Here is a 22,877-nt window from a genome sequence, read left to right as displayed (position 1 = left end):
CCCCCCCCCCCCCGCCCCACCCCAGGGGTACTCAGTGAGCAGCCAGTCAGAAGAGGGCTGCTCAGGAATTCAGAGGTGCTGCTCCAGCCCAGCCCAGGGCCCTCTGCTCCCTTAAGCATCGTCTGGCCAGCTATTCTGGAGGCTCCCACTCCCTTTATTTCCCTGGGATGGGGGAGCCCCCTCTTTGACCCAGAGATGTCAGAGCAGCCCGAGTGGGGTCACAGCACCCTCTTCTCTCCCCTGCCTTCTCTGTAAAGATTGTGTATGTGAGTCTTCTGTAAGTGAGGCCGGACAGTACAGGCATTGTTCTCTCTTCCCCGCCCCTGGCTTTCCTCCTAAGCAGTCTTAGCCTGTTCTCAGCATACTCTGGCCACACCAGTTCCTGTCCTGTCCTCTTGGTTCACCTTCCCCAGCTGGGCTGGATCAGACCGCTCTGGCCTCCCACTGCAGTCACCTGTTTACTAAACAGGTGCAAGTGAGGCGCAGAGCAGGCTGAGCCGGTGAGGGCTGAGCTATGGCTGGGAGAAGAGGGGCACCCCGGGGCCTTGACGCTTCCTGGGTGCTTGTCTGATTTGTGGAAACTTCTCCTGGCCCACAATGGTGCAGGTGGAAGAGGAGCCAAGGAAGAGAAGCAGCCTGTGTGTGATGGTGTGTTTGGGCACCTGCTGCATCTGTGTTTATTCGTGTGGGAAGTTTTACTGCCAATAAAGCTTCTGGGCTAAAGGATGGTTTAGGTCCCGCTAGGGTGAGGGGCACGCTCATGTTACTCCATAGGCAGACAAAGGGCCACTCAGACACCTCCACCCACTCCTGGCTCGTGTGTTGCTGGACATCACTGCCTGAGGCAGGAGGGCTGAGGGCCAGGCGGCCCTTTGGCAGGGACTTGTTTACACAGAGAAGGCTGGCAGCCCAAAGTAAGGTCCCTGCCTCTGTATGGAGTGGCTCTAGAACAGCCGTGGGCAAACTAGGGCCCGCATTTGAAATGAATAAAACTATTGAAAAAAAAGACCGTACCCTTTTATGTAATGATGTTTACTTTGAATTTATATTAGTTCACACACACACTCCATCCATGCTTTTGTTCCGGCCCTCCGGTCCAGTTTAAGAACCCATTGTGGCCCTCGAGTCAAAAAGTTTGCCCACCCCTGCTCTAGAATGAAAGATGGGAGGGACAGAGACCCTTCCTTCTGCTCTGACCTGTCTCCTCATTAGCCCCCTGTCTAGTTACAGGGGTGACCAGATCTCTCAACTATTCAGATGTTTGCACCCATCCCCCAATATAGCAAATTAGGGAGACTGCCTTGGGTATTGTGCCTTCGGCTTTTATCTTCTCTCTTGGTGAGTGCAGTCCTGGATTTAAGGGTCCCCTGCGGTTCCTCTCTGGGGAACCTGTGGGTAGGGCACCCTAGTGCCTCGCTCAGAGAGAGTGCTGCCTCGTTCACTGGTGTCCCGTCCAGGCAGGGCTCCCCGCCCACAGCAGCAGACGCTGCAGCACTGAGTGCAGCGATGGGCTCTGGACCCTGCGTGGCCGCAGTCAGGTCCCACAGGCCAGCAGTCCTGGACCCTCCCCTCCCATCCACCGGGTCACACCTGTGATGGTTTGCTCATATCTGCACGCCAACCTGGAAGTGGCTGTCGTCCCATTTCACCTCCAGTTCCTGTTGCTGCTGGCAGAGCTGACACCTGAAGCCGGTGCCAACCTGTGAAGCAGCTCTGCCTTCCCAGAAGCTGCCCCACAGGGGGCGAGCGGCTCAGGCCGCGGCCACGTCAGTGTCAGTGTGTGTGACAGTGCTGAGCGCATCCCAGTGGGCTCAGGTGACCCTGGTTGGCTGTTGTGGTTGCCAGTGTGGTGGGGCCTCTCTGGACAGCAGCGGGCTGAGTGGGGTGGGAGTCTGGCTTGTTAGGTGCTTGTTTTCTTTAAAATATGTTTTTATTGATTTCAGAGAGGAAGGGAGAGAGAGAAACAGCAATGATGAGAAAGAATCATTGGTTAGCTGCCTCTTGCAGGCTCCCAGTGGGGATCGAGCCCACAACCCGAGCATGTGCCCTGACTGGGGATCAAACCATGACCTCCTGGTTCATAGGCCAACACTCAACCATGGAGCCACACCTACTGGACCGGCTTGTTAGGTTTTGTTTCTGTAGCTTCAGGAGGTTAACATTGTAGCTTTAATCTCCTTAAACCCCCTCTATCTTCAATTTGTATGCACTTATGCTATTTGCTTTTTTCTTTCTTGATCCTTTTGGTCATTGTGATCTGAGCTCATTGTTTTCATTAATTCAGTAACAACTGCTCTGTAAAGTACCTGAGTAACATGTTGGGGACTCAGGTAACCAGAACGCAGTCCTTGCCCTCCAGGTCCCCCAGCCCAGGGGAGACTAGATATTCATGCTACCACATGCAGTTATGGAACTCTGCTGTGAGGTACTGTGCCGGGCTCTGCTGCCAATGGGTTGCACCACTACCCCCATCCTGAGCCCCCAATAATAGTAATTATAATAACTTTCAGCTATTACTTATTGAGCACTTTCTCTGCTTGTGTGAGTTCTAGAATGTTATCTGGATTTTCCTGTCTTCCCTAAAACTCTAGGAGGTAGATACTAATTGTTAGATTATGCCCATTCTACAGATTTAAAAAACTGAGGAAGAGTAAGCTTAAGTCGTTTCTTCAAGGTCAGACAAGTAGGAAGTGGAGGAACCAAAATGGGAACCCAGCACCTCACCCTCGATCAGCGTGCCCCCAGGAGGCCTCTTTGGTTAGAGGTTGGCATATGGCATGATTCACCCAAAGTGCATCCTTTTCCATGACCTTGGGGCAGCCCTGAGAGGCCTGGGCAGGCCTTTGCAGACCTCAGCTTTACAGCCCTGGCGCCAGAGGCCCGCAATCTGGAGGCTCGGAGTTCTCTGAAGAGAGGCATTTCCTTGTCTCTCCCAGTGTTACCTCCAATCTAATCAGAGGCCGCTCCTCTTTCTGCAGGATTAGTCAGCATCTCATAACTAGCAGTCCCAGCGAGGAGCGAGTTCTCAGCTGTGTTCTGGACCTGCCCCCCACCCTCCTGCCTTCAGCTGCCGCAGCACTTTTCCCTTCCTATTCTTGTTGTCTTGCTGCTGGTGGACTTTGGAGAAGGCCATTAAGGGCCAAGGTTATAGTGCAGGTGTGGCCTCAGGGACAGCAAATGCGGTGACTCTAGGGAGGAATATTAGAAAGTAAAAGGTCTCAACAAGTGAACGCAAATAAATTGGGACTATTTTTAAAAATCCTTTCCCAAGGTGTTCTACAATATAGTGTGTGTGGAGGTTGATAGCGTGAAAATGTGCGGGGAGGCGGTAGCATATGGGCTGCATGTTTGAGAAGTCACTGTGCTTAGCAGTAAAGGGGGCCCTGCTCCGAACTGCCCGAGGGGAACGCCAGGGCTTTGCAGTGGGACCAGCAGCTGCCCTTCTCAGGTGGCCTAGGGTTGGCTCCTCTGTACTGGCTGCAGTCTGTTTCCGTGGACAGAGCTGCTGAGAAGGCTCTCGCCACCCTGGGGCCTCAGTGCCAAGGCTGGGGCCTGCGGTCACTCTAGACTGGGAATAGGTGACTAGAACGGGAATCCCAACCTGGGGCTCTTGGGTGCTTCAAGGGACACACGAAGCCCCTGAAATTGTGGGTAAGACTTTGTGTGCATTTTCTGAGTCACGGGAGCATAGCTTTCTCTGTTGGGTTCACCAAAGGTTCTATGTCCCCTCCAAAGTTAAGAACCTTCGCATTATCATTCCAGGGGGCTTGGCTCATGGGCATCCAAGCCTGAGTCCTCAGGAGGCCCAGAGACAACCCTGCCGTTCCCAGTGGGGTGACTGAATGTGCACCTGCCCCTCTGATCTTTGGGAACCCCTGCCATGACCCTTTGATCAGGTTTCTCTCTCTCTGCACTCACAGAGAACGTCACCAACGGCACAGCGGGTGAATCAGAGCAGGAGGAGGAGGTGAGCTGGATGAATGGTTGGCTCAGCTGTAAGGCCCAAGATGAGATGCTAAACTTGGCCTTCACCGTGGGCTCCTTCCTGCTCAGTGCCATCACCCTGCCCCTGGGCATCGTCATGGACAAGTATGGCCCAAGGAAGCTCAGGCTGCTAGGCAGGTAAGTGTGTGGGACCCTGGGCTGAGTTCCCCACTGTAGGAATCCTGCTGCCTGCTACCAGGTACACTGTGGAGCTCCCTCAATGCCCACTCAGAGTTTCTGCCCCTTCTGCCACCAAATCAGTAGGTGCTCTGATCCTTGTCATGTGCCAGTATTGCATACAAAAGGCCCAGGGCCCCAGGCCTGCCTGGGAAGGTGTGGAGTTCTTGTCATTAAGAACACTGGCTTCCACACTCTTTTTTTTTTATTATTTTTTTTTATTTTATTGGTTTTCATGCTCAAGGGAAAATAAATAAAAACATGACAGGTCAAAATCCCCTATAACTCTTTGCCCTTGACCGGAATCGAACCTGGGACCCCTCAGTCCGCAAGCCAACGCTCTATCCACTGAGGCAAACCGGTTTCGGCTTCCACACTCTTTATGACCTTCTACCTCTATCAGAAAAAAAGGTTTTGCAAAATGACTTCTAATATAAGCACATGGAGTTGTCAATTATGTATACATATGCCATTCTTAGTTTTTTATGTGCTTTGTGACACATATACAAAAATATAAATTAAAATGGCTGAGATTAAAAGTTGTAAAATAGAAGTCCTAATATTTCCCTACCATCGGCACCTGTGTGGATCATCAGGTGTACCCTCGGGGGGCAGGGTGTCCCTGGGCTGTAAAGTTCCAGTGTGCCAGGCTCAGGGTCAGTCCACCCTCTCAGGTCATGGTCTCCCCTAGCCCGTCCCCTTCGAATGATCATCTCAAAGGGCAGTGGCTTGCAGTGAGCGAGCCCTGTGACCAGAGAGGGAATGGGTGGTGGAACAGTTTCATTCACTTTTTGAGGGGGATTCAGGAGCTGCCACTCATCTTGCCTGTGCCCAGTGTGTCCTGTCCATCCCCCGGCTGAGCGAGCGAGAGAGGGCACAATCCACTCTCACTTCAGACAGAGCCTTGGCCCCCTCCGGTCTGGGGACGGGAAGGGGCAGTGCAGTGTGGTATTTGCCAGATATGGCTTCCAGGCTTGAATTCCTGCTTGGGCACTTACTAGTTGGAGACTTTGGAAAAATCAGTTCTTTTTTTCCCTCTCATCAGTAAAATGGGCCAATTATACTCCTTAGAATTGTTAAATAAAATAAAATATTGTGTATAAAATTTCCGGAAATATCAGTACGTGGTAAATACTCCCAAATAATAACAATATTAACAACAACAACAAGAAGAAATAATGTATTATCTCTGCTTGTTTTTAGTGCCTGCTTTGCTGTCTCCTGCTTGCTGATTGCATATGGAGCAAGTAACCCAAATTGTGAGGACGCTTTTCCTCCACCCTTTTGTCAGGGACTGGGGAGCGTGCCCATCTGCTCTAGGATGCTGTGCCAGGCCTGGCGCTCACTGCTCACGTTAGAGGGGATGCTTGTTAGGCCTTTACCCAGTTGCTTATCTCAAATGGGTGGCTGGGTGAAAGAACAATCGCCCCAGACGGATGTCTGAGGGAAGGTCCCGGGGTGTGTGAAACTCCCATCTCATCACCTCGCCAGGCCAGTCTCATGGCCTCATTGATCCAACCTGAGAGGCAAGTTCCAGGAACTAGGCCAGCTGCAGTGGTGTATGCAGAATTGTCAGCTGTGTCCCTTGGAGCTTAGAAGCCACCTGGTCCCCAACCTTGTTCAGGTGAAGCTATTGCTTCAAGGAAGTTTTGAACAAACACCAAAATAGGACTTGAATTTATTTCACCATCTATTGATTTGGGGGCACCTGTATTTTTGGTTTCAGTGAAGCTGCTTCTCACTTGCTGCTCAGGTTAATGGAGAACAGAGGGTGGGGACGCACCTTCTTTTAAGATGTATTTTTATTGATTTCAGAGAGGAAGGGAAAGTGAGAGAGAGAGAGAAAGAGAGATCACTGATTGGCTGCCTCCTCACGCCCCACACTGGGGATCGAGCCCACAACCCGGGCTTGTGCCCTTGACCGGAATTGAACCCTGGACCCCTCAGTCGTCAGGCCGACGCTCTATCCACTGAGCCAGACCAGCTAGGGCGGGAGGCCCCTTTTGTAAGAGCCCAAGCCCTGGCCTCCCTGAAGCTCAGCTGCGGTGCCTGATTGTGTGCCTTTGTTTTCCTCAGCTCTCTCCGTGCTCATCTTCATCGCCCTGTCTCTGAACGGCTTTGGCGGGATGTGCATGACCTTCACCTCATTAACAGTGAGTACCCGTTTCTTTAAGACCTCAGTTCAGTCACCGCCTTGTGGCTTTGAGGCAGCTTTTATTGACTTCAGTTTCCTTGTCTTCCACTCGCCTGCGTGTGCCTGGACATCCCAGCACAGAGGGCTGCTGCGGGGAAACGGCTGGGGAGCAAAGCCAGCCAGCGAGGCCTCCGCAGTGGGAGGCGGGGGTCCTGCAGCACAGCAGAGCACGGCTCTCAGAGAGGCCATCGCTGCCTGCTGGCCGTGGCTTAGGCACTCAGGAAGCCAGCTTGCTAGCCACGTGTCCAGGGAAGACGGGGCAGGGAGGAAAAAAGCTACCACCCACTTTCTTTCTCTTATTTTCCATGACAGCCCTGGCGAACAGGGCAACCTAAAAACAAACCTCCCTCACTCGGAATCTCCCCACCCCTAACCATCGCCTTTGTCCAGAACTGAATGAGAAGCTCAGGGGAGCACACAGGCCCCCTCTCCTTGGTTTCTGGGATGCCAGGACACAGAGAGCCCCTCTAGGAAAGGAGAGGTTTTCTCAGGGTGCTGAGCACCCCCTGATCAGTAGCACCAGGGCGCCACGGAAGGTGAGAGAGACTGCAATAAGGCTCAGGCTGAAGGAAAGAAAAGCCAGACATGTCCTTCCTGGAGGAAGAGGGAAGCTCCCTGCAGGCTCGCCCAGTCCGGCCAGGGTGCCTTTCAGAGCTGGCCATTGGGACAGAAGTGAGGATAACAGGCTCGTCAAAGAGATTTCTGTCCAACAGGAAAGCCCGGCCTGCCTCAGTTTCCCTGAGAAAAAGTTTTTATGATATAATACCTACTATCACCTGTTGAGGATACTCTGGTTTCTGATTTCTCTTTCCACAAAGGAGTCAGGAGTTGGGGGGCCCTTGTTTAGCTATGCGGGACCGGGGTCTGCTGGTCTTCCTGCAAGGAAGCTTGAATAGGTGCTGGCACCTCCGTGACCCCGTGTCTGCAGGCTGTGAGCCAGAGGCCACGGACCCAGTATGTCCTCTGGTCACCCTTCCTACACTTGGCCTTGTTAACTTTACCCTGGTGGGAAGGACCAACTGTCTGGGTCTGGGTCTTGGGAATGGAATATTCAGCGGCATCTCTTTAGGTGAGAAGGGCCATGGCACGGGGCCATGTGTGCGGTGTGCTCGGGGAGGGGGAAGAACACAGGTCTGGGGACTCTGGTTGTCCTGCTCCGGTGGTATGAGAGAGATTGGGTTTGTACCCTTTAGTGCATTTTTATTTTGATTTTTTAACCAGGTAGATTAAAGAAAAGAAATATGTTCCCTCCCCACACTCAAATATAAATACCCAGAGGTCAGTAAATGTCGAAACTGTAGGAAATCTGTTAGAACTGCCAAATTCCACTAAGTTGTGTAAACTGTGTAACAGGAGTCATGGTTATGTTTGTTCTTTGACAGCGTGAAAATTATCAACTCTTTCGTCAAAAGGAAAATTAAAAACCTGGCAGCACCCCTCATTTTTGTCACTCTATGCCTGTGTCATGGCAGCTCTGCATTTTGGGATAAGACAAAGAGATGGTCCTTGAACTTGAGGAGTTTATGCTCTGAGATGCAGAAAGATGCTTTCTGTGATAAAGCATAAGAGAAATGGATAAAAACCACATGCCACGGGTCCTCTCCAAGAAAGCCTTTAAAATGAACTTGTAGTTGTCTAAGAAAATTGTAGGAGGCTATTAAGCTCATAAAGATCTGTTGTCTTTTTTAAATTATAAAACAAACATGTTATTTTAAAAAGTTAATATTTTCTAAGTATAAACTATAGACTGTAAAATTTTATAAGCCCAGCTTTATCATTTTAGAATGTATCTCTTCAGTATTTAAAAAGAATCCGCAGATACCAATGTTATTCTTTTTTAAAAAGAAATACTATTGCCCTAACTGGTTTGGCTCAATGGATAGAGCATCGGCCTGCGGACTGAAGGGTCCCAGGTTCAATTCCAGTCAAGGGTATGTACCTTGGTTGCGGGCACATCCCCAGTAGGTGTGCAGGAGGCAGCTGATGGACGTTTCTCTTCCATCAATGTTTCTAACTCTCCCTCTCCCTTCCTCTCTGTAAAAAATCAATAAAATATACATTAAAGAAATAAAAAGAAACACTGTTACAACTTGCCCTTTTCTTTTTCTTTTTCAAATATATTTCTTTATTGATTTCAGAGAGGAAGGGAGAGGGAGATAGAAACATCAATGATAGGAGAGAATCATTGATCGGCTGCCTCCTGCACTCCCCACCCTGGGCACTGAGCCTGAAACTTAGGCATGTGCCCTGACCGGGAATCGAACCGTGACTTCCTGGTTCATAGGTCGATGCTCAACCACTGAGCCACACTGGCCAGGCACAACTTGCCTTTTTCACTTAACGGTGTATTTTTTTACATCTTTTCCTGCCAGTGCTTAGAAATCTACCTTATTATTTTAAGCTCTCAAGATCTACCTCATTATTAAAGAGTTCCATGCAATTCTATAATACGGATATACCATAATTTATTTAACCAGCTTCCTACTAATGGACACTTGGGTTTGTTTCCAATTTTTCTGACTTATGATGCTGCCGAAGTGAACGTTCCTGTACATATATTTCTGTAAAATAAGTTCCTGGAAGTGGGATTGCTGGGCCGCAGGAGCTGTGTGTTTGAAATGTTAACGGATACTGTCATGTGGTCTTTCCAGAAGCTTATACTGTCTGTCCATGAGACCATCCTACCCTCGCATACATGAGAGGGGCCTTTTCTCCACACCCCTTCCAGTACCCTGTCATTAATCTTTCCAACACTACCCCATCTGATCTGGTAAAACACGATATTCCATGATTTAAATTTTTTTTTTCTTTAATGGTTAGTAAGACGAGCATCTTTTCACCTCTTTTTTTTTTTTTAATATATTTTATTGCTTTTTTACAGAGAGGAAGAGAGAGAGATAGAGTTAGAAACATCGATGAGAGAGAAACATCGATCAGCTGCCTCCTGCACACCCCCCACTGGGGATGTGCCGCAACCCAGGTACATGCCCTTGACCGGAATCGAACCTGGCTAGGACCCTTCAGTCCGCAGGCTGACACTATCCACTGAGCCAAACCGGTTTCGGCATCTTTTCACCTCTTATTTGTGGTGGTTTGTATTCTGTGAAGTGCTGCTTTGTGGCATTTGTCTATTTTTCTACAGGATTGCCTTTCATATGCAAAGCAATGAGCTCTTTCTGAGTGAGCAAGGGGTCTTACCCAGGGTTTTCAGGCTTCTGTGTGGCCTGTGACTAAGCCTGAGGAGGGCTGTGCTCTCCCTTGAGATTATATGCAAACAGAGTGTGCGTTTTTCTGCGGGAGGGTCCATTGCTTTCAGCAGCCTCTAGGTCTCTGTGGAGGCCAAACGCACACAGCAGGGGTGTTCCTATCAACGTCTCACTTCCACTGGGAGGTAAAAGGCCACACAGGTCCGATAGTGACCAGGCAAGAAAACCAGCTGATCTGCACTTACTAGTAAAGTGTTTGGGTAGCAGGGGCCTATTTAAGGAGGGCTAGTGGCTGGTTCTCTGAGGTCCCCATTCTTGGGTCTAGAACACACCAACCAGCACACTGCGACCCCAGGCCAAATGGAGGCCACTCCAGGGAAGTGGGTGTTGTGAACAGTTTTATTGGTACACAGCCACGCCCACATTTCTTCTGTGCGGTGGCTGCAGAATGAAGTCGTTGTACAGAGACAATATGGCCTGTAAAACCGAAAATATTTTCTGTCTGGCCTTTTACAGAAAAAGTTTGATTTGAGAGGCACCAAGAAGCTGCTTAAGCACTATCTTCTGTGGGAAGCGGGGGAGCTGACACACCTCTCACCCCACACCCCGCTGACCCTGCCCACTTCTAGTTACACAGGCCACCTCCCTAAGCACTTTTCCTGAAGTGCTTCTTTTCATTTTATTTTGTTAATTCTCACCTGAGGATATTTTTCCCATTGATTTTTAGAAAGAGTGGAAAGGAGGGGAGAGAGAGAGTGAAACATCAGTGTGAGAGAGACCCATAGATTGTTTGCCTCCTGCACATGCCGACACGGGCTGGGGATCGAACTTGTTTTTTTGTTTTTTGTTTTTTCTGAAGCGCTTTTTAAGTCCTCTCCTTCCCCTCCACGGCTGCTCCTGGCCGGAGGCTCCTCTGTGGGCACCCTTCTGTCTCCTGAGCCTCAGATGAGGGCTCCCATGCTGCCCCTCCTCCAGAGCAGACCCTGAAAGGGGCTGAGCAGCAGGTCAGCAGGGGCAGGCCTGGGGCAGTGAGCCAGGGCTGGCCGCAGCTTCTGCTGAGCGGAGCTGGGTCTCGTCCTGACACAGCCAGGCCTTTAAAAAGCAGAACTGTCAGGAGCAGTTCCTGAGACCGCCGAGCCAGCAGCACATGGCACTTTCTGTGTGTCTCCCACCCATACTCTAATTTGGGGGACAAAGGAGTCTTCAGGGTCACCTTTAGGAGCATCTGAATCAAGTCTCCTACAGCTGCGGTGGGGCCGTGGATCATTGCTCCATGATAACCTGGGAATTGGGGGGGATGTGTTGTCATGGAAACCTTATTTTGGGGACTTTCTGAGTCCCAGTGGGTTTAGTGTTGCATGGGTTGTGGTATAAAGATATACAGGCCCTGTAAGCTGTTACCTCAGTTGGTGGAGAGGGGCCCCAAATTGGCAAAATTGCCTTTCCCCACAGGCCAGGATGGGTTGGCAGATAGGCCTCCGTCACAGAGCCCAAGAGGTCTGCCGATGGGCGATCCTTTCCCCTGGGGCGGGGGGGCGCGGGGCTCAGAGGGCCAGGGGAATCCATACCAGGGGGCGACCTGACGGCCAACACTGGGCTCCCAGGTCCCTGCAGCAGAGGGTGATGTCCTTAGGGGAGGGTGCCAGGTCGTTCGAGGGGTGCAGAGCACTCCCCAGGTGCCGAGCCGCATCCTCCCGCCCCCTGCCCCCACCTGGACAGCACACTTTGGTCTGTTTGCTCAGTGCTTTGCTTTTGTACAACTCTTTAACTCGCTTCATCGGCCAGAGCACAAACACCAGCCAGGGCTGAGCCGGCGTCTTTGGGTCGCCACCCCACAATCCAGGGCCTGGGTTGCTTAGAGATGGGAGCAGATGCAGCCAGCATTGTGGACATGTCTTTTACACTTCATTACTCTGACCCTGTCCGTGGGCAGGACGGGGAGTTCTGAGCTGAAGCCCTCACAGAAAAGTGATTACAAAACGTTGCCAGGCTCCTTGATGAAAAATTTCTCTGTGGGCTTTTCCTATTTGATTCAGTGAAGTCTGACTTTGAACCTGAGGAAGAAATGATCCTATGGTAGTGGGGATCTGAGTCTGAAGGAAACTGAATAAACATCCCTCTGGCAAAACCTGAGAGGAGAGGAGGGAAGCATTGGGACGCAGCCATGAAGCAGGTGTCCCGTGAGGGGTTGGAGGTTAGCATTCTGCTCAGCTGACCTGTTTCTACGGGACTCGGTCAGCTCGGTCAGCTCTCCAGGAGCCCAGGGCCAGGTGAGCAGGACTCGCCCGTTCTCCCTCTCCGTTTCTGTTCTGTGCCTTGTGAACCTAAAGCAGTCAGCTGATCGCCACCGGCCTGGGAAAAATTCACCCATCGAGGGTTCCGCCTTGTGAACTTGCTTCAGCATGTGACAAGTTCAGGGGTGGACAGAAAGTGTAGTGGGGGCACCGGCAGGGCTGGACCTGGCTGGGAAGGCAGATGAGGTGGCCGGGGGAGTGGAGGCGCTCCTCCCACCCCTTCAGCAGTGAAGCGGAAAGGTGACCACAGGGCCTGCTCCTGACATTAAGTGCTTGGAGCTGCCAGGTGGTTGGGGTTAGGAAATAGCTCAGCTTTGCTGAGTCTGCTTGTCTAGACTGGTACCTGGATCCTGGCCTGTACAGGTTGTACGGAGCTCTGGGTGTGTACACCAGCCACGTGAGGACAAGGCTCACCTCTGGAAGGGGCCTGAGGGCCAGCATGCCAGCCTCCACCCAGGCTGCACGTGGCAGCTTCCCAAGGGCCAGGGCGTGCCCCCAGCTGGTGGGCTCAGGAAGCCACAAGTGTGGAAAGTCAGTGTCAGGTGGCTACACAGGGCCCTTCTGTCCCTGCCTACCAGCAACCCCAAGGGCTGTCTTGGGGGCCCTTGGGTGGAGAGACATCTTAGAGGATCTTCTAGGGAAAACAGCCCATCCTCACCGCCCTGCAGCCTCTGCCTCTGGGGACTCTCATCTAGTAGCCTTGCTCTGTGGCCAGAAATCCAGGGGAGGGGCCACCTGCAGCTGCTGTTTTCCCCTCTGGGAAGGTCACACAGCCCAGGCCGGTTTCCCGGGCAGCTGAGGGGCTGAGAGAATGAGTCACCAACAGCATCCCCTGGGAGGGAGCACGGCCGGCATGGAGGGCCTGGCAGAGCCCACGGCAGCCCTACCCTCACAGGCAGGGGTGGTGGTGGAAGCATGCAGAGCTGGGGGACGGGGCCTGCACTCCCCGCACCTGTGAGTGCAGTGAATCCTGAGTCAGGAAACAGCCTCTGTTGAGTGTTTTCCCCGCATCTGTCATTGCAGCACGGCTCCGGCTTCCTTCTTGGCAGCCGAGCTGGCTCTTCCCCTTCACCTGGCCCTGAGGCCCACACTAGAGCACTCTGCTCAGGACTCGGCCATCGCTCCATCACCAGGCTTCTGGGCAGCCATTATGTGCGACTGAGGTTGAGCAGAGGCAGAGGAGGGAGAGGAGGAGGAAGGAGAGGCGTGGAGACCAGTGGGAGGAGAGTCAGGTGGGAAGATGAAACAGGGGAGTCCACTTGATGGTGTGGCCCAGGACCATGGAAGGTCACCCAGGGAAGGTCAGGGGGCGGGGAGGAGCTGATGCGTCTAACAGGAGGATCAGAGGAAAAGCAGACAGACGCTGAACACGGAACACAGAAGCATGAGAGGTGTGAGGGTCTTTGCTTTGGGGCCCAACAGAAGTGTGTACAGAGCAGCCCAACAGTTGTGCACATAAACTTGACCTGCTTTGGATCCCAAATTTGACCCTTACCAGCTTGGGAGTGTTCCATGACTTTTCTAATCCTAAAGGGTTTTAACCATTAAGTGAGTTTAAAAAGTGACACCTGCCCCCATTAAGGTTGTTTGGAGGTTTGTTTTTTAATTTAAAAAATATATTTTTTTATTGATTTCAGAGAGGAAGGGAGAAGGAGAGAGAGATAGAAACATCAGTAATGAGAGAGAATCATCGATCGGCTGCCTCCTGCACGCCCTACACTGGGGGTCGAGCCCTCAACCTGGGCATGTGTCCAAATCGTAACCTCCTGGTTCATGAGTTAATGCTCAACCACTGAGCCACGCCAGCCAGGCCTGTTTGAAGGGTTTTTAAGATAATATATACAGTAGATATTACAAATAGTTGTTAGTATAATGATGCCATTATATTATAATAACATATTATTATATTAATATAATCATGCTATATATTATTATATACCACCCCTTAATAATAAGGAAAATCCTTTGATCGTGCCGCCCCTGGGCACAACAAATGGGGAGATTTCTGGCAGGCAGGACAGCTTTGGGAGGAAGGGAAGGAAGTGGCTTAAAAGATCACACAATTAGTATTAACATTTAAAAATAATCAGTGTCCACAGGGAAACCCTCTCTTCGGCTGTGCTTGTTATACTTCTGTGTCCGCGGCCGCCAGGATGTTTATGCTTTGGGTTTCGTTGGTCAAGGTCATTCTTGATGTTCTTTTCGGAGAGATTTCACCTGACAGAAATGCGAAAAGCTGAAAAACACTTTGACTTCCTATTTCAACACTGGTGTTGGTAAAAAGAAGCCATGAACTAAGAAGTTAAATGGCAAACTAGGAAAGCATACCTGCAGTGTATGAATAAACTGTGACTGCCTTATATATAAAGAGCCTAATCAAAATCAATATATAAATATTAACATCCTTATGGGAAAAAAAGGACAAATGGAGAATATAAATGACTTTTAAAACTGTAGAAAAACGTTCAAAGTCAGCAATTAAATAAGTGTATGTTTTTTAAATTTTAATGTTTTCTTAGTCATGGAAAATTTAAATATGCATGGTATTGGAGAGAATAGTACAATGAACCCCACATACCCATCCTGCAACTTCAACAATGAATCAGCTCATGGCCATTCTTGTTTCATTTCTGCCTCCACCCACCATCCAGGTTACTTAGAAACAAACATCAGTCACTAATTCATTTCATTCATATCCTCAAAGAAATGGATTTTACCACAGCAGGATATTGGTGAAGTGGCAAATATTAAAAATAATGGTAATGAACCATGTTGGAATGGCTACAGTGAAACAGGCACTCTACTATACTGCTGGTGGGAAAATCGATTGGTATAAGTTTTCTAGAAGGCAATTTGGCACAGAGTATGACAACTGATTCTCTTTCGGGACTTTATCTTAAGGAAATAATAGCTATATGCACATATATTTATCTTCAAAGATGTTCATTTAAGAATGTTCATTGGTTGTTTATGATAAAAATTAAAAAGGCCCTGAGGGCCTGGCTAGTGTGGCTCAGTGGTTGAGCATTGACCTATGAACCTGGAGGTCTTGGTTCGATTCCCGGTCAGGGCACATGCTCTGGTTCGATTCCCGGTCAGGGCACATGCTCAGGTTGCAGGCTCCATCCCAGTGTTGGGTGTGCAGGAGGCAGCCGATCGATGATTCTCTCTCATCATTGATGTTTCTATCTCTCTCTCCCTCTCCCTTCCTCTCTGAAATCAATAAAAATATTTTTAAAAAATAAGTAAATAAAAGGCCCTGAGGCCCAACCTCAAAGAAATGCATAAAGTGTGGACCAGATAGTCATTACAAACTATGTTGAAGATGAATATGAAATTAGGAAACATTTATAATATAGCAAAAAAGAAAAAGTTTATAAAACAATATTTAGCATATGATCCCAATTTTGTTATAAAGTTACAGGTATTTATAGGAAAAAAGTTAAAGGGAAATATATCGAGATGGTCACATGGTTGTATCAGGGTGTTTTTTTATTTGATCCTTTATGTATACTTCGTTTCAAATGTTTTACAGTAGACATGCATTGCTCTTCTAACCAGGAAAAAGAACCATAATTTAAAATACAGGGTGTTGATGCTGGGAACACTGAGTGGTATGGTTTGCCCTGAGGCTCTATGCTCCCCTGGTAATGACCCTGCTGACCAAAATAACATGTTGGGGAGAAGAATTTTCTTGGTGTTGCTGAGAATGTCCTAGGCTGGGAGAAGCAGGGCAGCGAGGAAGGCAGCTGGAAGGCTACTGCCCTTGTCCAGACATGAGGGTGGGAGTCTCACCAGGGGCAGGCAGTGGGGGGGGGGGGGGGGCTCACCCGGGGCAGATGGGAAGGCAGCTCTTCTCCCAGCTCTCTGTCTTCCCTGTCCTGGATCTAGTTGTGGGGAGAAGACTCCAGAAGATCAGATCAGAGTTGCATATTGGCCCCAAACCCCTGTTGTTCTGTTGGCCTGTAGCCTGGGTTAGGGTTAGGGCACGCTGGAGCTTAAGGACAAAGGGAAGGGGCTAGCTGCCTGCTTCCCTGGAGTATCCTGTAGCCTGTTGAAAAGGTTGAGCTTTGTGCGTGAGGGGGACTGCACCAACAACAGTGCCCCCCTGGCCTGACTGCACCAAGTGGCCTTTGCTACGCCAGGCTCGTGCCCTCCATTTGCTCTTCTGGTGGATTCTGAGCCCTCTTGGGTCCTTTTCTTCCTTTGCCTGCCCTGATTGGAGTGGCATTCCAGGTAGGAAGAGTTCCCCCCTTCCGGACACGCAGAACTAGTCTTTGGATTCTCCCTGGGGCTGATATGGCCCCGGATGCCTCCCCTCCACGCTGCCTGGCTGGAGTAGCCAGCATGGAGAAGCCAAACTATGTGCGCCCAGGAACTGAGGCATGTCCTCTGAGTCACAGCATACCTGGGGGGCATGTGTGCACAGTCAGATCGGGTGCCATAGTGCTCCCCTGGGTGTGCCTAGGCACTCACGAGCACGTCGATTTCCTCTGTCTCCTGTTGGGGGATTTCCACCTGCCCCTGTTCTCTGACCCTCGCTGAGAAGCTGAGTGGACAGGGGATCCACTCTACGTGGGGCGGGAAGCAGAGCTCTTTGTGTGCTGGGATCTCTGGGGGCCTGGATAGCCTGGTTGGCCTCATGTCATATGCTATAGACTTATTCATGTTCCTTTTTTTTTTTTTTTAAGACTTTTTAGTGATTTTTAGAGAGAGAGGAAGGGAGAGGGAGAGAGAGAAAGAGAAACATTGATGTGAAAGAGGAACATCGACCGGCTGCCTCCTGCACTCTCCCTACAGGGGAATCAAGTCCCCAACCTGGGCACGACCCGGACTGGGCATCGAACCAGCAACCTTCCTGTGCAAAGGACGACGCCCAACCAACTGAGCACCACACCTGCCAGGGCTCGTGTTCCTTTTTAATCCTGGGATCGGAAACATTTGAATTCCCTATTCACGTGTGTGTTTTTTAACAGTGATAGAGACATAATTCATATACCATTGTGTAATTCACCTCAGGTATACAATTCACTGGTTTTTATTGTATTCACAGTTGTGTAGTTATCAGCATAATTAACTATATTGCCCCAAATGGAAACCCGGTACCCATTAGCATTCCTCCCAGCTTCCTCTACGCCAGCCCTAGGCAACCACCGATCTATTCTCTGTCTCTAGGGATTTGCCTCGCCTGGACATTCCATATAAATGCAATCATACAACATGTGCTCTTTTGTGACTGGTTTCTTTTCACCACATACGTTTTTGTAAGGTTCATCCATGATGTACTATGAGTCAGTACTTCATTTCTTTTTATGGCTGGCTAATATGCTCTTGTGTGGATATACCACATTTTGTTTACCCATTCATTCATTGATGGACATTGAGATTGTTTCCACTTTTGGGATATTATGAATAAGGCTGCTCTAAGCATTCCTGTGCAAGTTTCTGTGTGGCTATTGTTTAATTTCTCTGGGATGTCTACCTAGGAGTGAAACGACCGGGTCATGTGATAACTCTGTTTAACTGTTGGAGGTACTGCCAAACTATTTTCCAGAGTGGCCGCACCAGTCTACATTTCCTCCAGTAGTGTGAGGGCTCCGGCTCCTCTGGACCTTCACAACAATTGTTATTAGCTAATTTCTTTTTATTGCAGCTACACTAGAGGCATGAATTGGTATCTCGTTGTGGTTCGGATTCCTGTTTCCCCTATGATTGATGACATTGAGTGTATCTTCATGAGCTTATTATCTATTTGTATATTTTTTGGAGAAATGTCTATTCAGATCTTTTGTCCATTTTAAAAATAGGTTATTTGCCAAAACCGGTTTGGCTCAGTGGATAGAGCGTCGGCTTGCGGACTGAAAGGTCCCAGGTTCGATTCCGGTCAAGGGCATGTACCTGGGTTGCGGGCACATCCCCAGTAGGAGATGTGCAGGAGGCAGCTGATCAATGTTCCTCTCTCATCGATGTTTCTAACTCTATCTCTCTCCCTTCCTCTCTGTAAAAAATCAATAAAATATATATATATTTTAAAAAAATAGGTTATTTATCTTTTTATGATTGAGTTGTAGGAGTTCTTTATATTTTCTAGATACAAGTCCCTTGTCAGATACGCGATTTGTAAAAATTTTCTGTGCATTGTTTTTTCACCTTCTTGATGGTGTCCTTTAAAACACAAAAGTTCTTAGTTTTTAGATTTCATTTTTTTCTCCAACATCAGAATTTATTTAAAACTTATTTTCAGCCCAACTGGCGTGGCTCAGTGGTTGAGCGTGCAGACCTATGAACCAGGAGGTCACGGTTTGATTCCTGGTCAGGGCACATGCCGGGGTTGTGGGCTCAATCCCACAACCAGTGTGGGGCATGCATAAGGCAGCCAATCAATGATTCTCTCCCATCATTGATGTTTCTGTCTCTCTCTCCTTCTCCCTTCCTCGCTGAAATCAATAAAAAAAAAAAAAAAACTTATTTTAAAAAATGCTATTGTCCTTATAATGGTCTATCTAAGAAACCAGATCTGTATTAACATTTTTCAACAGAACTTCAGGTTAGGAATAGGATCATAATAGACATGAAGCACAAAGTTTTTACTTTAGATTGATGTCCCTTACTTGCTTTTTTTCCTGTTTTATTGAGACATAGTTACATATAGCATTGTATTAGTGTAAAGCATGATGATTTGGTATATGCCCTATTCATTGTAATTGTGGGCAACATGGCAGAAATGATGAGGCCAAGTTCAAACTGCTTGTGTTCAGCAACAGTGGATTAGCTTGCAAGCCATCACGTTTACTAAAACCCCCAAATGATTGCAGACAAATGGGGGAGGGGAATATAATATATAGTATGAAACAGGCTGGCATAGCTTCCAGAGAGGGGTCCTCAGTGCCAGGCCGCTGTGGGTGTGGGTGGAACCTCCTCGAGGTCCCAGAGAGAAGCAGTGACGGGCTGTTTTGGAGTGGGGGGTGGAGGATGTGTGCTTTGCCTCAGGTCTGAATCCGTGACTGCATTACTCTATTTTATCATGCCTGGATTTGTGTGGAATCGCCGAGGGTTCTAGCTTTGAAGTTATGTCACATGAGCCCAGAATAAACTTATGTGCGATGCAAGAGTGGCCTCACTGGGAGGAGAGCCTGAGCATGTTTAGCCACCGACCTTCTCAGGTGATGATTTCTGGGGCCGTGGAAAGGGAAAGCCCTCCTTGCCCTTAGAAATTCAGAAGCGGAAATCCCAGGCCGGTGCCCTTGTCAGCGCTGAGGGAACTGTAGAATTTTGATTGACACCTTGCAGAAATCTACTCTCTCAGACTGAAAGCAGCTTTTGCTGACATCTGGTCCTTCTGGGACGCTGATATTTTTATTTATAAAAATGACACTCTTGTCCCCAAATAGATTCTTATTTTTAACTGACTTGCTCCCTTTGAGGGATGCCTGTCTCCCAGCTTGGCTCGCTTGCATCTCCGTGTCATCCTGTAAAGACAAGAAGGCCCCTGGCCTGTGGCAGCAAAGAGGAGGGACAGTTGCCAGCCAGGAAGTCCAACAGCTCTCTCCTTACATGTGGGGTCCGAATTCTGCATTGCACTCCTCCTCTGCCCTTATCAGCCTCAGGCCAGGAAGGAAAAACTTTCCATTCCCAGTAATTACCTGTGAATTAAGGGAGGAGAGCAGATAAGAAAAAGTGCCTCGTGAGCCTTGATCCTCTCTTGCCCTCCTTCACCCATCCTTTGCCCCTCTCTCAGCTGAAGTTGCCCTTGCCTCTTGTCTTACAGCTGCCCAACATGTTTGGTGACCTTCGGTCCACGTTTATTGCCTTGATGATTGGATCCTACGCCTCCTCAGCAGTCACCTTCCCAGGAATCAAGGTGAGGGTGTGGCCAGCTGGTTTCCAGCACACTTATTTTGTGCTAGTGTCTGAACAGAGGCTTCTCTCATGGCTCCCCAGCCCGCTCTGAAGAGGGAAATCCTTGGTGCGGGAGGCTGGCCCCTCCCCACCACCCACACCGGGAGGATGCACCTGGGCACCATGGGCGGCAGAAAAGAGACGCACTGGGCCTGGGGGTGGAAAGTTACCGCAGGCTGCCTTTGCGTTGCTGGGCCAGGGTGAGTTTGTCCCCGACCCTGAGTCCAGCTCCAGTCTCCCCACCCCCAGGCCTGTTGTTGTTGGGCTGTTACTCGCCATTAGCCAGCGCGCTGCTCTGGCCAAGTTGGTTCAGCTGTTTCCCTCCCAGGCAGGACTGTGAGCCCATGGGAGTCACACAGGGTCAGGATGAAGCCGACGCCTCCCAGTCCATCAGCCCCAGTTCCTACTCCAGATCCTGTCGCTCCTACCAGGGCTTCCGAAGGGGCTTCTCCCTGCTCTGGCACCAGCACCCAGTAAAATCCCCTGTCCTTGGTGCGTGGGGCCAGCAGTGAGGAGCGGTCACAGGTGTGGACTGGTCTCCTGGGAATCAAAGTGCATGGAGAGCCTTGGGCCAGGCATCCTGTGGCTTTTAGGGAGTCTCACTCCCGAGTGCAGAGAAGCCTGCATGCGCCTCGTCCTCCCGTCTCCGTGCTGAGCTGCTGCTGGTCCCTGCCCAGGGGAGCTGGCAGCCTCTGCCAGGACTCTGGAGACTCTGGTCCTGAAATAACTTGCAGTCATGACAGTTACAGCTAACATGCTGTGCTCAGCAGGCTTCCCCCTGCCACTCTATGAGGGTCACACCTGCCTGACCCCCACCACAACCATAAGGACACGTGCCAGTCTTGCACCCACTTCTCAGAGGAGGAAAGTGAGACAGCCACCTGTTCATTCCTTGGGTATTTTTCACAACTGTCATGTGTACCCTTCAAGGTGCTGGAGAAACACCTGTGGACAAGGCTAACAGGCCCCTGTTCTCAGGGGCTAAACTAACAGTGGACGAGGAAAGGAATTGAGACATCAGTATTTTCAGCCAGGGCTGCTCACTGAGAGCCGGTGACATGACAGTGATGGGGGGGAGGGGTGTCAGGGAAGGCCTCTCCTAGGAAGTGACACCTGGTCCCAGGTGGAGGCACGGGGGGTTAATGACATGCCAGGGTGAGTTGGGGTACTTAGGATGCAGTACCTGATGACCAGTCAGTCACCCAGGTTGACTGGGCTGTGCCCCTCACGCAGCTCGGCACAGATGATCCTGCCCTCTACCCACCTGGCTTCCTGTGCTAACTCTGCCCCTGCCCCTGCCCATGCCCCGTTGTGCCTTTCAGGTCATCTACGACTTTGGTGTCTCCTTCGTCATCATCCTCATGGTCTGGGCCGGCTGCTCCGGGCTGGTTTTCCTCAACTGCTTCTTTAACTGGCCTCTGGAGCCCTTCCCAGGGCCAGAGGACATGGACTACTCGTAAGTCGATGTGCTGTCTGTCCCCAGCCCCACCCCAGTGATGGCCCTGGGCGGCACTGACAGACACTTCCTGTGGCCTCCAGGGTGAAGATCAAGTTCAGTTGGCTGGGCTTTGACCACAAGATCACAGGGAAGCAGTTCTACAAGCAGGTGACCACAGTGGGGCGCCGCCTCAGCGTGGGCAGCTCCATGCGGAGCAACAAGGAGCAGGCAGCACTGCAGGAGGGCCACAAGCTCTGCCTGTCCACCGTCGACCTGGAGGTGAAGTGCAAGCCAGATGCCGCAGGTACCCGCCGGGGCCCTCGCCTTCCTGAGCCCCTTCCTGACACGTTGGCAGGGCACCCGCACTCACTCCCACACCCGCACTCACACTCACACCCATACCCCCGGCCCAGGAAGGGGCGGCCAGTCCGGATCTGGAAGCCTTGGCCCCAGAGGCCCAGCACCGGCTGAGGACTTTGTGGGTCTCATCTCACTTAATTCCCACTTCACCCTAAAAGAGCAGGCAGCACCATCCACCCTGGCGTACGGATGAGCAAATACCAGTCACTACTTCATTTCATTCATCTACTCAGAGAGTAGAGCTTGCTTTACACAGCTAGGTGACCCCACTCTAGTTCCCCCACCTTTAGCCTCACCGGCCCATCCTCGCATCCAGCCTGGAATGATTTGGTCAGCAAATCGGCCTCCCCTCCCCACACGGGGCCCCTGAATGACAGGTGGGCTGTGGGCCACGGATATCTGGGCCCCGGTTATCCCTGAGCCCCTGTGGCCTTCTCCCCACAGCGGCCCCCTCCTTCATGCAAAGCATATTCAGCCCCATCCTGCTGCTCAGCCTGGTCACCATGTGCGTCACGCAGCTGCGGCTCATCTTCTACATGGGCGCCATGAACAGCATCCTCAAGTTCCTGGTCAGCGGGGACCAGGACAAAGGTAGGTGGTCCTGGACCTCGGTGCACAGCCCCGTAAGAGGGCCCCCCAACTGGTGGTCACTCCTGCCACCTGAGGTTGAGCCCACTGCCCGGCCAGCTGGACGGGATTAGGCTGGGCCGGGAAATGACAGCGCCCGAGTGACCCCTTGCTGGTCAGAGCCATTTCACCGCAGTCCCATTAGAGATTCCCGGTTTAGGAGGGAGGGGGGAGGACTAGAATAACTGTGTATCTGGGGAGTGAGGTGTATGTTTTCATCGCCTGAGGAGCTGGTTGACGTGTCTGTGAATGAAAACATTACTGGGAACTGAGTACCTGAGAACCTGATGAAAGTCAGCCAAGCCAACCCAATGCCAAGAATCCCCTGGGAAACCGCAGTGTTGGGGTGTGGAGCACGTGTTGGGGTGGCAAGTGGGGCTCAGGGCGGCTCGGCTGGAGCCTGGGGCACTGGGGCCCGCGATGGGATCAGCGCCCTGGGCTGGCAGCTGGGCCAGTGGAGCTTCCTCACATGTGTGCTCCAGTCCAGACTTGCTCGGGCTGGTAAACAAAACCGATAACCCACACACTCCTTTCCCAAAACAGCACAGAAGGTCCTTAGCGGATTAGAGGTTTTGGTGCTACAAAGAAAGTCAGTACCTCCTCAGGGCTGAGCTGAGTCAGCTTTAGTCATCCCTGAGCAGGACAAACACATTTGGTAAATGCTTTTTTATTGGCAACATCATGGGTGTGCAACTTTT

General features: G+C 50.6%; 1 protein-coding gene across 6 annotated transcripts in view; it reads left to right on the top strand.

Moving 5' to 3' along the window:
- The window catches only part of SLC43A2 (solute carrier family 43 (amino acid system L transporter), member 2), a 43,517-nt gene that overhangs the window by 11,433 nt on the left and 9,207 nt on the right, over positions 1–22,877 (top strand). For 4 of the 6 annotated variants that reach the window (XM_015566783.1, XM_015566785.1, XM_015566784.1 and 1 more), the window contains exons 3-9: positions 3,897–4,122; positions 5,365–5,420; positions 6,238–6,314; positions 19,624–19,716; positions 21,077–21,210; positions 21,294–21,496; positions 21,997–22,143. In XM_015566783.1, coding sequence (XP_015422269.1) covers positions 3,897–4,122; positions 5,365–5,420; positions 6,238–6,314; positions 19,624–19,716; positions 21,077–21,210; positions 21,294–21,496; positions 21,997–22,143 — 936 coding nt within the window. The remainder of the gene's footprint in view (positions 1–3,896; positions 4,123–5,364; positions 5,421–6,237; positions 6,315–19,623; positions 19,717–21,076; positions 21,211–21,293; positions 21,497–21,996; positions 22,144–22,877) is intronic. The other 2 variants (XM_006768089.2, XM_006768090.2) reach the window with 1 other exon arrangement.

The sequence above is a fragment of the Myotis davidii genome, unplaced genomic scaffold (genome assembly GCF_000327345.1).
Source record: "Myotis davidii unplaced genomic scaffold, ASM32734v1 scaffold363, whole genome shotgun sequence".
NCBI classification, from domain to species: domain Eukaryota; kingdom Metazoa; phylum Chordata; class Mammalia; order Chiroptera; family Vespertilionidae; genus Myotis; species Myotis davidii.
Note: the sequence above shows the minus strand (reverse complement) of the source record. Positions and strands in the feature narration are given on the sequence as shown.